We start from the raw sequence: 13,990 nt of genomic DNA, 5'->3' as shown, positions 1-13,990 counted from the left end.
CCCTGCCCACTCCCCTCCTTTCCCCTCCCCTCATCCTCTTCCCTTCCCCTCCCCCTCCCCGTCCTCCGGGGCCGCCCCGGCCCCTCCCCAGGCCTGCCGGGTCCTGGGTCCCCACGGCTGCCTCGCCCTCTCCGGGGGTATCCCTGCCACCCTCCCCCGCCCCCTGCCCCGGGGCCACGGATTTGCTGTCCTCTCTAGAGACTCGACTCCCTACACAGTTTGCAAAGCGAGCTCGCCACCTCCTAGGAATACTTATTCCTCTTACTCCGGTTGGAAGAGAAGCTGTTCGCAGCCCCCGCCCTCGCCAAGTGCCCCGGGCCTAGAGTTGGCAACCCCCTCTCTGAGCCCCTTCCCTCTTCCTTCTACTATTTCTAGTCCTATGAACAAGAATCGCTTGTTTATTATCCCTTTTCAAAAATTTGCACAGTCGAAAACCAGCTCAAAGACAATGAATGGAACCCATAACGGAGGGCTTCCCGGTATGTTTTCTGCCCATTTCAAAGTCTTTTCCGTTTTTGGTTTTTTTTTCCTGACAACCGTAAAGTGCTTTTTCTGATATAACTGATAACTTTATTTATTAAATGATCAAGCTTGTACTCACTTAAAATATCAAAATTCAATGAGAGGCAATTGTTTCTCTAGTATTTCTTCTTGGCCTGTTTCAAGGTGTTTTCTACGGGGGAGGTGGGGAGCAGGGGTGGTTTTAAAATGCCAGTGGCCTTGGAACCCAAAGGCCTGTGGTCAGTCAGCTGGCACCTTCACTCTTAGGTTGGCAGCTCTGTAGTTTACCCTTCTGGACTGGCTCCCTCAAGCTGCATCCTCTGCCCCCAGGATGGGTCTAGAACTCATTTGCCCCTCTTCTCCCTGCACCCCAGCAAATAGTGGCTCGGGGGAGCCTCCCAGCTACTACCCACCATGCAGCCACTCCTTAGGAGCAGCCCCTATCTGAGGAAGACTGGGACACCCCATGCAGAGGATGAAAAATGGCCCCAGTGCTGCTTCCATTTCACGTTGCTTCTGTGTGTATTTACTGTGTCCCAGAGCTGGAGGATCCCCTGAGAGCCACCCTGAGTCATCTCCAGTCAGTCTGAGATTTCATTTCCTACAGTGATGAAAACACAGAGGTCCTTGGGTGACAGCATTCAGGACACTTAACTCCTCCAAACGCTTTGTTTTCATTCAACACATACTTATTAGGCAGTGAACAAAATGGACAAAAATTTGCTCTGACAAAGGTTACTTTCTGGGCAGGAGTGGGCAGGAGATAAAGAAAACAGAATGGTATATTAAATAAGAGCTAAGGAAAAAAACAGAAAGGGGATGGGGGTTTACAGCCTTAAATGAACTGTTAAATTGTAAGCTGTGTTGGACAACATTTGAGCAAAAACATGAAGAAAGTGAGGGAGTTAAACATGTGGGAAGGGAAAATGTCAATGGCTACAGCAAGTGCAAAGGCCCTGAGGTAAGACTCAATCTCTATTTTGACCCCGGAGCCTTTGTTGAGCACCTGATTATTGGGGATGTTACTTAAGCTGTTGGCACATAAGGCTAAAGATTTATTAATCTCTGCTGTTACTTTTAAGTTTTTGTGTTGTTTTTTAAATTATGTAGTACCCAAATACATGTTCCAAGAAAGAAGGAAAGAAAGAAAGAATTACAGCCTGAAAAGTTCCTGTTTCTCATTTAACTCCTGTTCCAAAGTCAGAATTTAGTCAAATACGTCCTCTTTTATAGTTTCTGGGTTTTCTGTCTTGCTTGGGGTGGACTGAAACCACCCCAAAATTAAAAATAAGCTCTTCTATATTTTCTTTCAATATTTATATTGTTTTGGTCTTTAGATTTGAATTTTAAATCCAACTAGAATTTTTTTATGTAGATGGCCTAAGAAATAGATCTAGCTATAGCCAATTGTTCCCACACCCTCAAATGGTCCATTCTTTCCTTCACTAATATGAAGTACTTCCTTAATCATATATTAACCATCTCGTTTTATTAACCATTTTACTATTTCTACAATAACACTATTTTAATTACCAAGCTTTATCACAAGTTTCAGTATCTGGGAGGATAAGCCCTCCCTTATCAAATAGTGCAACGAGCTAATTAAGGAGACTGGGGTTTGACTGAGATTGCATCTAGTTTTGAACATTAATTTACAGGACAGTAACATCTTTAAAGTTTTGAGTCCTCCCATCAAAGAATATAGCATACCTTGGTTTAGTTGGGTCTTTTACTTTTTTTCCCCCCAAAGTTCTACAGGTCTTACAGATGGATTTCATGCACGTCTTGTTTGATTTATTCCTACATATTTCTGATATTTGTTGGCTACATTGAGTGGCTCTTTCTTTTCTCTAATTACATTTTCTAATCTGTTATTGATGGTATATAAGAAAACTACAAGCTTTAGTAAATGCCAATCTCACATCCAGCCACATTTATGAAGTCTGATAGCTTCTAAAGTCAATTATCACAGAACTAGGTAGGCAATCAGATTGCCGGTAAATAAGTTGTCGGATTTCTAAACCTTCCTCAGACCTACTCAGTCACATGGCACTCAGTTCTAACACCAAAACTGCCTTTGAATCCAACAAAGAAAAAAAAGAAAAGTATTGTTTATATTTAAATAGGGGGCCTGGAGTGTGTTTTCAGTGTGGTCCTCCCTTCCTTCAACCAGGAGGCTGTTAAGCACTCTGCTGCATCCTCCATCTGGCCTCATTTATCTACACAGGCATTTCCTCAGTGTTAAGAACACAACTGTTCTAACCATTCCCAAGATATTTGTGAACTTTGAAAGAAAAATCCAGTATGTAAACAATAGGGCTAGCAAGCTACTGGATTTTAATAAATAAAACAATTCCTGTAGCTGCAGTTGTTGCTTTTCAGTTGAGAAGATGTGGTCCTTTAAAAAAAAAAAATCGAGACTTAGCAAAAATCAAAGAGAAAAATATAAGAAGAAAAATAGAGGCAAAATTTTCTCCTACAAAATGTAAAGAAAATATTACCCGATGATGTATCACAGCAAACTGCCAGAAAATTTAAAACATTAATTTTCAAGCTATTCATTCATATTTTGTAGATACAGTTATAAAAGCTAGTATCTTTCTATACCAGTTTCCCATGGAATGCTGGTCACTAACATTTTCCCTGATTGTTTTAAATGGTTTTAAATGGCTGTTTCAGAAAGTTACACAAGTCTCAGTTGCTTTTTTCAAGTAAGTAAATGCTATAAGCATTTGAGAGCAAAGCTTTAGTAGGAAGGTTAAAAATATGAATATATAGCATCTGAAACCTCCAAAAAACTGAAGTATAGCTTCAAAAGCCTTTCTCACCTCGGTCCTGGAGCCAATTCTCACCTAGGACAACCAGCAATTGCATATAGATGGATGAGAAAAAAATTTAATTGATAACTGCTTCAGTGAGATAATTCCACAGTGGTAAAAGTCATAAATACTATCATTTTGAAGACAAAAATGCCTGCCACATTTATTCAGAATGCACTTCTAATTTAACTCTGGGTGAACCCAATGAAAAAAGGGAAAGCAATGGCTTTTTTGAGGGAATATTCTGAGCTACTTAATCTTTGTTTTGATTTTAATTAAAATCTACTCATTTAACTATCTGACTGAAAATTTGTTCGTCTATATCACAGGGTCACTTTATCACCAGCCGGATCATGTTCCTTACAGGAGAAAACTTGTATTCGAGGGCAGGGTTTGGCAAACTGTAGTCCACAGCCTCAACCCAGCCCACCGCCTATTTCTGTGCACCCTGTGGACTAGAATAATTTCTACATTTGTGAATAGCTGAAAAAAAATCAAAAGAAGAATAGTTTGTGACAGGTGGTTGGTCACTATAAGAAATGTGAATTTCCGTTAGATAATGCTCGGTGCTAAGCCACGCCCATTCATTTGCATATTACCTATGGTTGCTTTCAGGATACACCAGCAGGGCTAAGTCACTGTGACGGAGACCACGTGGCCCACAACGCCTGAAATATTTACCATCTAGCTGTTTACAGAAACTGGGTCTCCACCCTTGTTGGACTATTAAGCTGAAACGGCAAAGTAACAGGGGAGGGTGAGTCCCAGAAGGAACCTTAGAAGAGTAACATTTTGGGAGAACTTGTCAGTGCTTTGACAAGAGGCAGTCTGGCTAGAGTTCTGTTTTATGGTAAAGTAGCTGATCTGGAAGCAGTGATGTTTGACATAGAGGAGAGTTATTATTATTTATTATTATTATTATTGTAATCACCAGTACTTCTTGCTGATTGATTTATTTTCTCCATCTCCCAAGAGGAATTTGGCCAGTTTGATTGCACCTCATTTATGTCAAGTGTACGTATTCGTTGTAAGAGGTTTTTTGTTCTGCTGTTTGTGTTAGAGACAATAAACAAGCCTTTTTAATCCTTCTTCTTGCTTAAGCAGGAAGTCACAGCTTGCCAATAAGAAATTTAAAACAAATCCCACAACGTTTTATGTTTGGTTCAAAACAAGAACTATTTTAGGTCTTGGGATACTGTCATCTTGGCAACCCCACGTGTCCTCCCTGGTGAGAACACGTGCGCACTGCTGCTTGCTTTCCGGTTCACTGGAAGGGGGTCGCACCTTGCCCTCTTAATCCCAGAGTCAAATATGATTACAAATATTTTCCTCCCGGGACCCTAACTTGTAAGGAAGATCACTGTACTTTTTCTTAAAGAAGACATCTCTCTTGAGTTGCCTTATTTGTTCCCAGGCTTAATATATTTCATCAGCCTAAAGATTGTGTCTGACTTCGGCAAGTGTTAGAGACCATTTGTTTTTACAGTGGAAAAAGAAATAAAAGTGCAGATGTCGGACCTCAAAATCCATACTCCTCTGAATTGTTCTCATTTTCAAGAATGAGAATGTGTTTGTGTGTGTTTCCCCAGGGCGGGGACAAATACACTCACAGACATCTCACTGTGACAAAGTAAAAATAGCTTATGTCTCTCCTTTTTTTTTTATTAATTGTGGAATTAGAGGCATTTTTAGGACAAAAGAAAATAAGTGAATTATGGGAAAGTGAAAATTCCAGGACATACTCCAGATGCAGTTAAAACAGAAATGGCTAATATCAAATCCTGAAAGAAAGTAAATAAAATTTGCAGCTTCACTATCAGAAAAGTAGCATTGTTAAAAACAGGCAGTCTTAGCAGTTGAGGCGTCTGGAGGCATGATATGTTAGCATCAGTAAACACAAGTTAGATACCCAGACCACGTTAGTTATGCTGATAACAGAGTTTGAGCTTAGCAGCAACCAACTTTACAAATATGGGCATTTCTAGTGACCTAATCTCCTTGTTTATAACTGTGATGGACAAGCAAAGCTTTCTTGGTACAAGGACTAGATAAGTGACATGAACCAGGGAAGCTGTTCCCCAGAGGAGGGTGGAAAAAACATCAACAGTGAGAATATGAGAAACTGGTTAATTGCCTTCAAACTTGGATTTTTGTTTTGTCTACCTTTGTCTCAAAATAAGGTACAACGCAAAGCCTTCTGCATCCCCTGCAAAACAAGGTGGCCCCAGCTTCCCAGAGCAGCCAGGGAAGGCCACTGGGGGCAAAAGCCACTTCCCACCTGTTCACTGCTGTAAATAAGCTTGCAGCCCACCCCAGGGACCAATTAAAAGGAATGGCCGTTGGTTCAGTGTCCCAGGCAGGCATCAGGTGGAGTCTAGTTTCTTGGCAGTGATCCCAATTCAGTATGGGTGGCGGGGGATACTGTTTGTTTGTTTGTTTGTTTTATCAGGGAGCCAATTAAGAAGATGGAAGCATGAGGTCACACCCTCTAATACACAGCACTCTGAATTTGGGGAAGCAGTGTGATGCTGGAGGGGTTCTACTGGTTTCCCCCAGATTCATGGCTACGCCCAGGTAAGGAAAGAGAATTGTGGTTTTTGTACCTCTTATTAGACAGCTTTTGTAAAAAGTATTTTTAATTTAAAAAGTTTTTTTTTTAAGTAATATATTCTGAAAGGTCAAGATGCTGCATAACATGGCTCCTTCACTAGAGGAACTAACTCCAAATGTTATCTCTTTAGTTACTCTGACACAATTAAAAAGGAGGGGTAGGGGAGGTATGGTAGAGCCAGGTGGCGTTGCCAAAGCATTTAGTGGTGCAGGTAGTTAGTCAAGCGCCCTGTTAAGCACTGGTGGCAGGCAGAATGCGGGATGGTGAGAGCACAGCCTGGGAAGCCAGCGCAGACACTGCTGGCCATGTAAGCCCCCCCACCCCCACCCCCGAGCTGAGGGAGGGCTGGGGACAGTAGCTGGGGATCAGTAAGTTTCCTTCCAGGAAGCGGTACTGTGATCATCCCCATTTAGCAGCAAGGGGAAACGGAGGCACAAAGAGGTTAACTTGTCAGAGGACGTACAGCTTACAGGCAGGTGAAAGCAGGTGCTTTCAGCCATCACTTTTAACTGTAAGCTTCATCTGTGGTTTTGGTTTCTTTTTCCTTTTTTTTTTTTTTTTTTAACATATTTTGCAGACTCAGTTTCAAGAGCTACCAAATTTCATCAAGTCAAAGTCTAAACAAACAACTTGTAGGGTCACCCAACATCCTGACTTGCGGGAACTGTATAGGTGGTTTCAGCACCTTTTTAGCTCCTACCACACCCCACCCCGCCCCCGCCCAATCCCAGAAACCCCTTCGTCCCGAGCAAACCGGGATAGTCGGTCGCCATACTCGTGGCTCACGTTTGACCTTACGGACCAACAAAGTGACCCAGACCCAAGTGGTCAGGAAGACCCTGATGGTGCCCTGACCCTCTACTTGTCTGTTGCCACAGCCTCTGCATCCCAAGCTGGCTACTTCTGCTTTTAAGGGGCGTCGTCTTACATCCTCCTCCCTACACTAGAGTCTTCAGCCTTTCAGGGCCCCCCTAGAACACTGCGGGGTGGTCCCCCATGGGAGCCCGAGGCGTCGGACCAGAGGGGAGGGGCGCGCGGTGCTCCAAGCGCCCAGGGCCCGCCCGGCCTCTGACCCGCGCAGGCGCACAGGCGCGCTCCCCACTCCGGTTTCATGGATTCCCAGTCCAGCTGCGTGGTGGTGACCGGTAAGATGGTTTTTTGCTTTCCTTTTTGTTGCTGCTTTGAGCCTGACCGTGGAATGCGGACTTGTCTGATCCCAGTCATCAGCAGTTCCTTCGTGGGGAAAAAGAGTGGCAACTGGTGGTGCCAATAATTCCAGATGGAGCTGACTTCCTGCTCTGACCTGTTGAAAAACAGCCAGAGGGCGGAGAGTCTTTCCTGCTTATGCCCTGTCATTCACTTCAAGTAACTCTTAAGTGGCATACACGTAGGTGCCCACGTGTGGCTTGGGCTCGGATTTTGTCCTCAGCCCATCAGGGAGGAAGTGGAGGCTGACGCCTGCTGTCTGAGTCTCTGTGGCATCCATTGGGGTGAAGCTACATAGCAAGGGAGGAGGAGTGGGGGACCCAGAGAGGATAGGGTCTCAAAAGGCTGAGGGAGTCCATCTACAATGACCTAAAGGAGCACAACCCCGATCCCAACACTCCTCCCCCCTCCCCCCAAACTCCAGCGCTGTTAGCCACTCTGGGAACTATAAACACCCCCTGGGAGCCACCAGTTAGAAACCTTGAACCCCAAAAGGTCATCTCAGAAGGAATGGCAGTCGCCCACTGCTGCCTTTCACCAGCACATTCAGAATCAATCCCAGCCACCCCTAGTCATTGTCACAGCTGGTCCCTGGAGGGTTTGACTTCTTTACAAAGCTCTTTATTTTTAGGTAGACACATTTGGCATATTTGAAGTTTTTTGAATTGTATTGGATGAAGGAAACAGAGAGAGACAAGGGTTCCTGTGTGTATGGAAAATTGAAAGTTACCTATCTTAATATTTTCAGACTATAATCAAACGCCAGTTAACTTTCTGAGAAAAACAATGTTCTTTTGAAAACCTTGTATCTCTCTTGTTCTCATTTGTGTTATTTTGGGTATTAGAGACTGGTTCAAATTACCCTTGAATTCCTAAGGAAACTGTACCCCTGATAAATGCGATACTTGTCACACATGAAATATGAATATTGAAGCACCGTGGCAAGCCTTATACTCACATGGACCCCTGCCTCTGTCCTGTCAGCCTGTGGTGTACTGGCAAAGTCTGGATTGTTTGATGAAGTACCTGATAATCAGCCGTGATTTGGGAATGCCCACTGGCTTCCAGAGTGTGAGCTTCCTTTATTAAAAATGCTCTGAGCTGCCAGGGGCAGTCTTTTCATTTAATTGGATTTGCTTCCAGTGTAAATCTCGCCAAGACAATTGGCACATAGACAGATGGTGGGGGAATAAGGGCTCTGACAAACCGCTTCAAGATCAAGGCATTGGGGCTGGCACCAACAGTGACAGTGGGAGATCAAGAAAACCTGCTTCCCTCCAAAGGGCCTCTCTTGATTCCAAGAGATTTCTCTAGCCCCTTTTCTGCAAGTTCCACTCGAGGGCCTGCCAAGTTTAAAGGATAAGGTTTGACCCTGCAAAACTAGAGCTTCAAACCTTCACTTGCGGAATTGTTTTGACTAATTTAAAACAGATAAGAGATGATCTGAATAAGCTGATCTATGATTCTAAAGTAGAAAGCGATTTTTTTTTTTTTGGTATTGCTACATTTTTAGCTTTCCTACAGTCATCCCAGGAGGTACCTAGTTTCTCAGTAACTTTTCCTTGATCTCAGTATTTTCCAAAACCTTTTTTGTTTGTTTGCTTTGCTCAGCAACTACAGTCTTATTTATTCTATAGGATTCAGTCAAAGTCAGAGGACACCACTGGCTTCCCAGGACATCCTGTCCCAAATTTTTCTATTCCTTGAGAAAGTTTTACTCTTTGTGAGTCAGATTTGTTAGACTCTAAGCCCAGAGGTTCAGGAACTTCAAAGGGCCAGTCCTCTCTGGACCTGGCTCCTGCTGGAAGGCCTGAGGTCTGGTGAGGTGGGGTTTCAGACATTGATATTTAATCACAGCTCCTCCCCATCTCAGAATTTGATGATCTGAGAAATAACATCTCAGAAATCAGATAGATGGGACTCAAAACCCCCGCTGGGTTCCAGGTAAAGCTGAGTTGGAGAATGCACCTCTATCCGCAGCTCGCTGCTTACCCTGAAATGAGTCCCCCGCCCATCACCAGCCAATGTGACAGCAGCTGACCTCCCGTATGGGGGCCAGGCAGGAACTGCTGAGCCCTGAGCATGGGCCACACTGAAGGAGTGATGAAAAAAGAGGCCCCCAGGGTCCTGGCCCCTCCTCCTAGCCACACCACCCTTAAGGGCTTGTGATGGTGTGTCTGTTTCATGTGTCAACTTGACTGGGCCGCAGCATGCCCAGATATCTGGTTCAACGTTATTTCTGGCTGTGTCTTTGAGGGTGCTTCTGGCTTAACATTTGAGTTGGTGGACTCAGTAAAGCAGAGGCCCTCCCCATTGTGGGTTGGCCTCCTCTAGTCCACTAAGGGCCTGAATAGAACAAAAAAGCAGAGGAAGGTTGAATTCTCTCCATCTAAAGGCATGAACTGGGATAGCAGTCCTCTCCTGCCCTCGACCTGGTGCTCCTGGTTCTCAGGCCTTCGGCCTCAGAGTAGAATTTAATCCACCAGTTTTCCTGGATCTCCAGCTTGCAGATGGTGGACCTCTTAGCCTCCATAAGGCAGTACCTTATAATAAATCTATTTCTGTATATATGCAGACACACACATACACCCTCACACTCTCTCTCTCTCTAGTGCAGGCCTCTCAGTTGTTTCTGGAGAGAGAAATAGAGGCCTAAAGTCCAGGGGAAATCTCAGGATGGAAAAGTTAGGATGGGGCCTCTGAGTCATTGTCACGGTGCCCGGGCAGGGGGCTTGGGGCTGAGAAGTGGTGCCATCAAGTGATCAAAGAGAATCAGGGGAGAGCGAGGGCCTAGCTGGAGCCCATCCCACACTGCACAGAGAGACAGCAGAAAAGGATTCAGCCTTTGTGGAGTACCTACCAGGTTCTGGAAGCAATGCATGCTGTACGTGACATTGTTTAATCCGAACGTACAGCGGTCCCAGGAGATACATAACTATAACGTCAGTGGAGGTGAACACTGACGCTGCTTCCTGTGCCCCAGCAGTATTGCAAATCTCCATTTTATTCACTCATTTAATCCTCACAACAACCCTCTTAGATGATCAGAATTAGTCCCCATTTTACAGATGAGAAAACCAAGGCACTGAAGCTAAGTAACTTGTTCAAGGTCACCCAGCTGCTAAGCGGCAGGGCTGAGATGCAACAGCAAAAGCCTGACCCCAAATGCTGAGGTCTTGACCCCTCTTGGCTGCCATTGGGCCATGGCCTGAGCTTTGGAGAGGCCATCGCGCAGTGTGGGTGCCTTAGAAATGAGCAGCCACTACACTGAGAGGGTGACAGAGTCCCAGGATGAGGCCTTTCCCCAGGCCAACAGGAAACCTCTCCTAAACTAGTCCCAGAGGGAGTCTGCTCTCCTCCCCAAACAAAATTCTACCTAATTGCCTTTTATTAGAAATCTTCATTGCCGTTAAATTACGTAATAGTGCACAGTGTAAGTGTCCCCAGTTCCAGGAACAAGCCCTTCCATCCGCACGCCTCACCCAGAGGCCCAGGATCTTGCCCCCGCCCAGAATGAGGCCTCCCCCACTAGGGCCAGCCTCTTCCGGGGCTCACCTCGCCCCAGCTCACCCCTCTTCCCCCACTCCTCCAGAAGCCTTTCCCCAACCACCCCCACCCTCCCTGCTCTCTCCCCTTTTAAAGTATTCTGATCCTAGTTGTTCAGAGCCTTGCTGCTCAAAGTGTGGTCTAAGGGCCAGAAGCATCAGTACCCGTGGGAGGCTTGTTAGGAAAGCAGACTCTCCAGCGTTACCCCAGACCCACCCAGTCAGATTCTACACTTTAGCAAGATATACATGCATATTAGCATTTGAGAAACCCTGGACCAAATCACCCACTTTTTAAAGTTTTAATTTTGAAATAATTATAGATTCACAAGAATTTGCAAGGAAATGTATAGAATGGTCCCTGCATTTTTCACCCAGCCTTCTCCAGTGTTAACATCTTCAATATTAAAGCTCAGGTATTGACATTGGTATAACTCAGCATGTGTGTGTGTGCATGTGTGTGCGTGCACCCGTGCACAGCTCTATGCAGTTTTATCACATGCGTAGCTTTGAGTAACCACCACCGTCAAGGTAAACTGTACCAACATCACAAGGCTCCCTCGAACCACCCTTTTATAGCCACACCCACCCTCTTCCCCCATCTCTTAACTCCTGGCAACTGTTCATGTTTATGCTGATAGATATAAATTATAATTTATAAATATTGTGTAAGTGGAATCACGCAGTATATATCCTTCTGAGATTAGCTTTTTTTCACTCAGCACAATTCCCTCAAGATTGATCCAAGTTGTGGATGCCAATAATTCCTTCATTTTTAAAGCAATTTGTTAACAGCTTATTGAGGTATAATTCACATGCTATATAATTCACTCATTTAAAGTGTACAATTCAGTGGCTTTTAGTATGATCACAGAGTTATGCATTTATCACCACAATCAATTTTAGAATATTTTCATTACCCTAAAAAGAAGCCACACTCCCCTTAGCTGTCACTCCCTAATCCCCATCCCCACTCCCCCAGGACACACACACACACACACACACACACTCTCTCAAGCTCTAGACAACCACTATTCTACTTTCTGTCCTTATAGACTTACCAATTCTGGACATTTTACATAAATGGAGCCTTACACTGTGTGGTCTTTTGTGACTGGCCTCTCTCACTGAGCATAATTTTTTCAAGGTCCATCCATGTTGTGACACGTATCAGCACTGAATTTCTTTCCATTGCTGAATGACATTCCATTGTATGGATGATACTACGTTTTGTTTATCCATTCACCAGTTGATAGACACTTGGGTGGTTTCCACTTCTTTTTCACTGCTGAGTAGTATTCCATGATCCAGATGAACCACAGTTTATTTAACTATTCATCCACTGAAGGACACATTGAAGGACACATTTCTATGGGTTAGTACCAAAAAAAAAAAAAAAGAGAGAGAGAGAGAAGAAGAAGTTGTGAGAAGATTGGTGTAGAAGTTTCTATGGGAAAATAAGTTTTCATTTCTCTGGGATGAATGTCCAGGAGTGCGAGTGCTTGGAAGTCCACTTTGAGTTTTAAAAGAAACTGTCAAACTACTACCCAGAGGGGCGGGACCGTTTTACATTCCCACCAGCAATGCACACGTGACCCAGTTTCTCTTCATCCACGTCAGCTTTTGGTGTTATCAGTATTTCTATTTTGGCCACTCTCATAGAAGTGTGGTGACATCTCGTTGTGGTTTCAATTTGCATTTCTCTGACACCTAATGACATTGCTCTTATTTGCCATCCGTCTGTGCTCTTCAGTAAAACGTTTCTTCGTGTCTTTCGCCCATTTTCTAATTGGATTTTTTTTTCACGTAGAGTTTTGAGAGTTCTGTGTACATCCTACACACAGTGCTTTTGTCAGGTATGTGACTTGCAACTCTTTTCTCCCTGTCTGCAGCTTGTCTTTTTATCCACTCAGCAGGGTCTTTTGCAGAGCAAAAGATTTTCCTTTTACTGAGGTCCAGCTGATCAGTTTTTACTTTGACGGATCATGTGCTTGGTGTCAAGTCTAAGAACTCTTCACCTAGCCATGAGTCCCAAGATTTTTGTCCCTTCTTTTCCTAAAAGTTTTTTTTTTCCTTTTTTTTTTTGTGGGATGGAGGGAGGTAAATGGGTTTATTTACTTATTTATTTTTAAATGGTGGTACTGGGTGTTGAACCCGGGACCTCGTGCATGCTAAGCAAGTGCTCTACCACTGAGCTACACCCTCCCCACTCCCAAAACTTTTTATTTTACTTTTTGCATCTAAGTTCATGATCTATTTTGAATTAATTTTTGTATGCAGTGCAGGCTGTGGGATGCATTCTTTTTTGCCTGTGGGTGTCTGTTCCAGCCCCATTTGTTGAAAGGCTGTCCCTCCTCCATTGAAATGCTTTTGCACCTTTGTTAACAAGCAACTGGGCACATTCATGTGGGTGGATCTCTGGGCTCTCTACGCAGTGTGCATTTTAACTGGACACATGTGCACACACTTTCTCCAGCCCTCCTATCTCAGCCATGGGTCCTCCTCCCCTTCCTTTTTGGCTCCCCCACAATGCCTCATGGAAGAGGACTCTGGAAATGCTCTCAGATTAGCAGGGTTGCAGGCCTCCATGAGAAAAGGGATGCGTGGAGTCCCCACAGGCCCGCAGTGGCCCCAGGAACCACAGGACGTTCCCAAGGAGGTGCAAGGAGCAGCTCAGGTGTAGGGACACTCCGTCCTAAGGCCTGGCCTGGACAAACCAGGGTCTCTTTGGTTTCAGGTTTTGGGCCTTTCCGGCAGCATCTGGTGAATTCTAGCTGGGAAGCGGTGAAGGTAAAAACCCTCTGGGCCCAGACCCAGGGGCTCAGAGCCTGGCTGGTTCCTTCTGTGGTTCTGAGCCCAGCACGCAGGACCCTTGGTGACCCCGGGAGGGGAGAAAACCCACACCGGCAGCCTGGGACATGGCCAGCCTTTGGTCCTTGGGTCGTGGCTCCCCTGCCCCCTGGAGGCCCATCTGGCTCAGTGGTAAAGAAAACAGGCCGAAGGGCCACCCCTGGGAAGGGTGGGGAGTGGCTCTGCTGCCCTGAGGGCTGGGAACCCCTTCTGGCGGTGGGGTGTCGGGCAAGTCACTTCCCCTCAGTGTCCTCGTTCATGACAAGGGGGGATAGTAGCGCTGAAGTCACAGGGTGGTCCTGAGAAGTGAGAAGTAAGTACGTGAAGTAAGTAAGTGTGTATGTTTGTAAAAGCAGCTTTTTAAAAGCATAGTGCCTGTCACAGGGTAAGAGCTTAAGACAAGGTTCTTATTCTAAAAGACATGCCCTCATTTTTAAGGAGATGGTCAGGAGAAAGCA

The 13,990-nt window shown here is 44.9% G+C and overlaps 1 protein-coding gene across 1 annotated transcript in view; it reads left to right on the top strand.

The window, feature by feature from the left end:
• Nucleotides 1–6,665: 6,665 nt before the first annotated feature.
• The window catches only part of PGPEP1L (pyroglutamyl-peptidase I like), a 35,336-nt gene continuing 28,011 nt past the window's right edge, over nt 6,666–13,990 (top strand). The window contains exons 1-2 of the mRNA XM_045522551.2: nt 6,666–7,076; nt 13,420–13,472. Coding sequence (XP_045378507.1) covers nt 7,043–7,076; nt 13,420–13,472 — 87 coding nt within the window. The 5' untranslated portion in view covers nt 6,666–7,042. The remainder of the gene's footprint in view (nt 7,077–13,419; nt 13,473–13,990) is intronic.

Source organism: Camelus bactrianus, chromosome 27 (assembly GCF_048773025.1).
Source record: "Camelus bactrianus isolate YW-2024 breed Bactrian camel chromosome 27, ASM4877302v1, whole genome shotgun sequence".
NCBI classification, from domain to species: Eukaryota; Metazoa; Chordata; class Mammalia; order Artiodactyla; family Camelidae; genus Camelus; species Camelus bactrianus.
The sequence above is the reverse complement of the archived record's forward strand: the minus strand, read 5'-3'. Positions and strand labels throughout refer to the sequence as shown.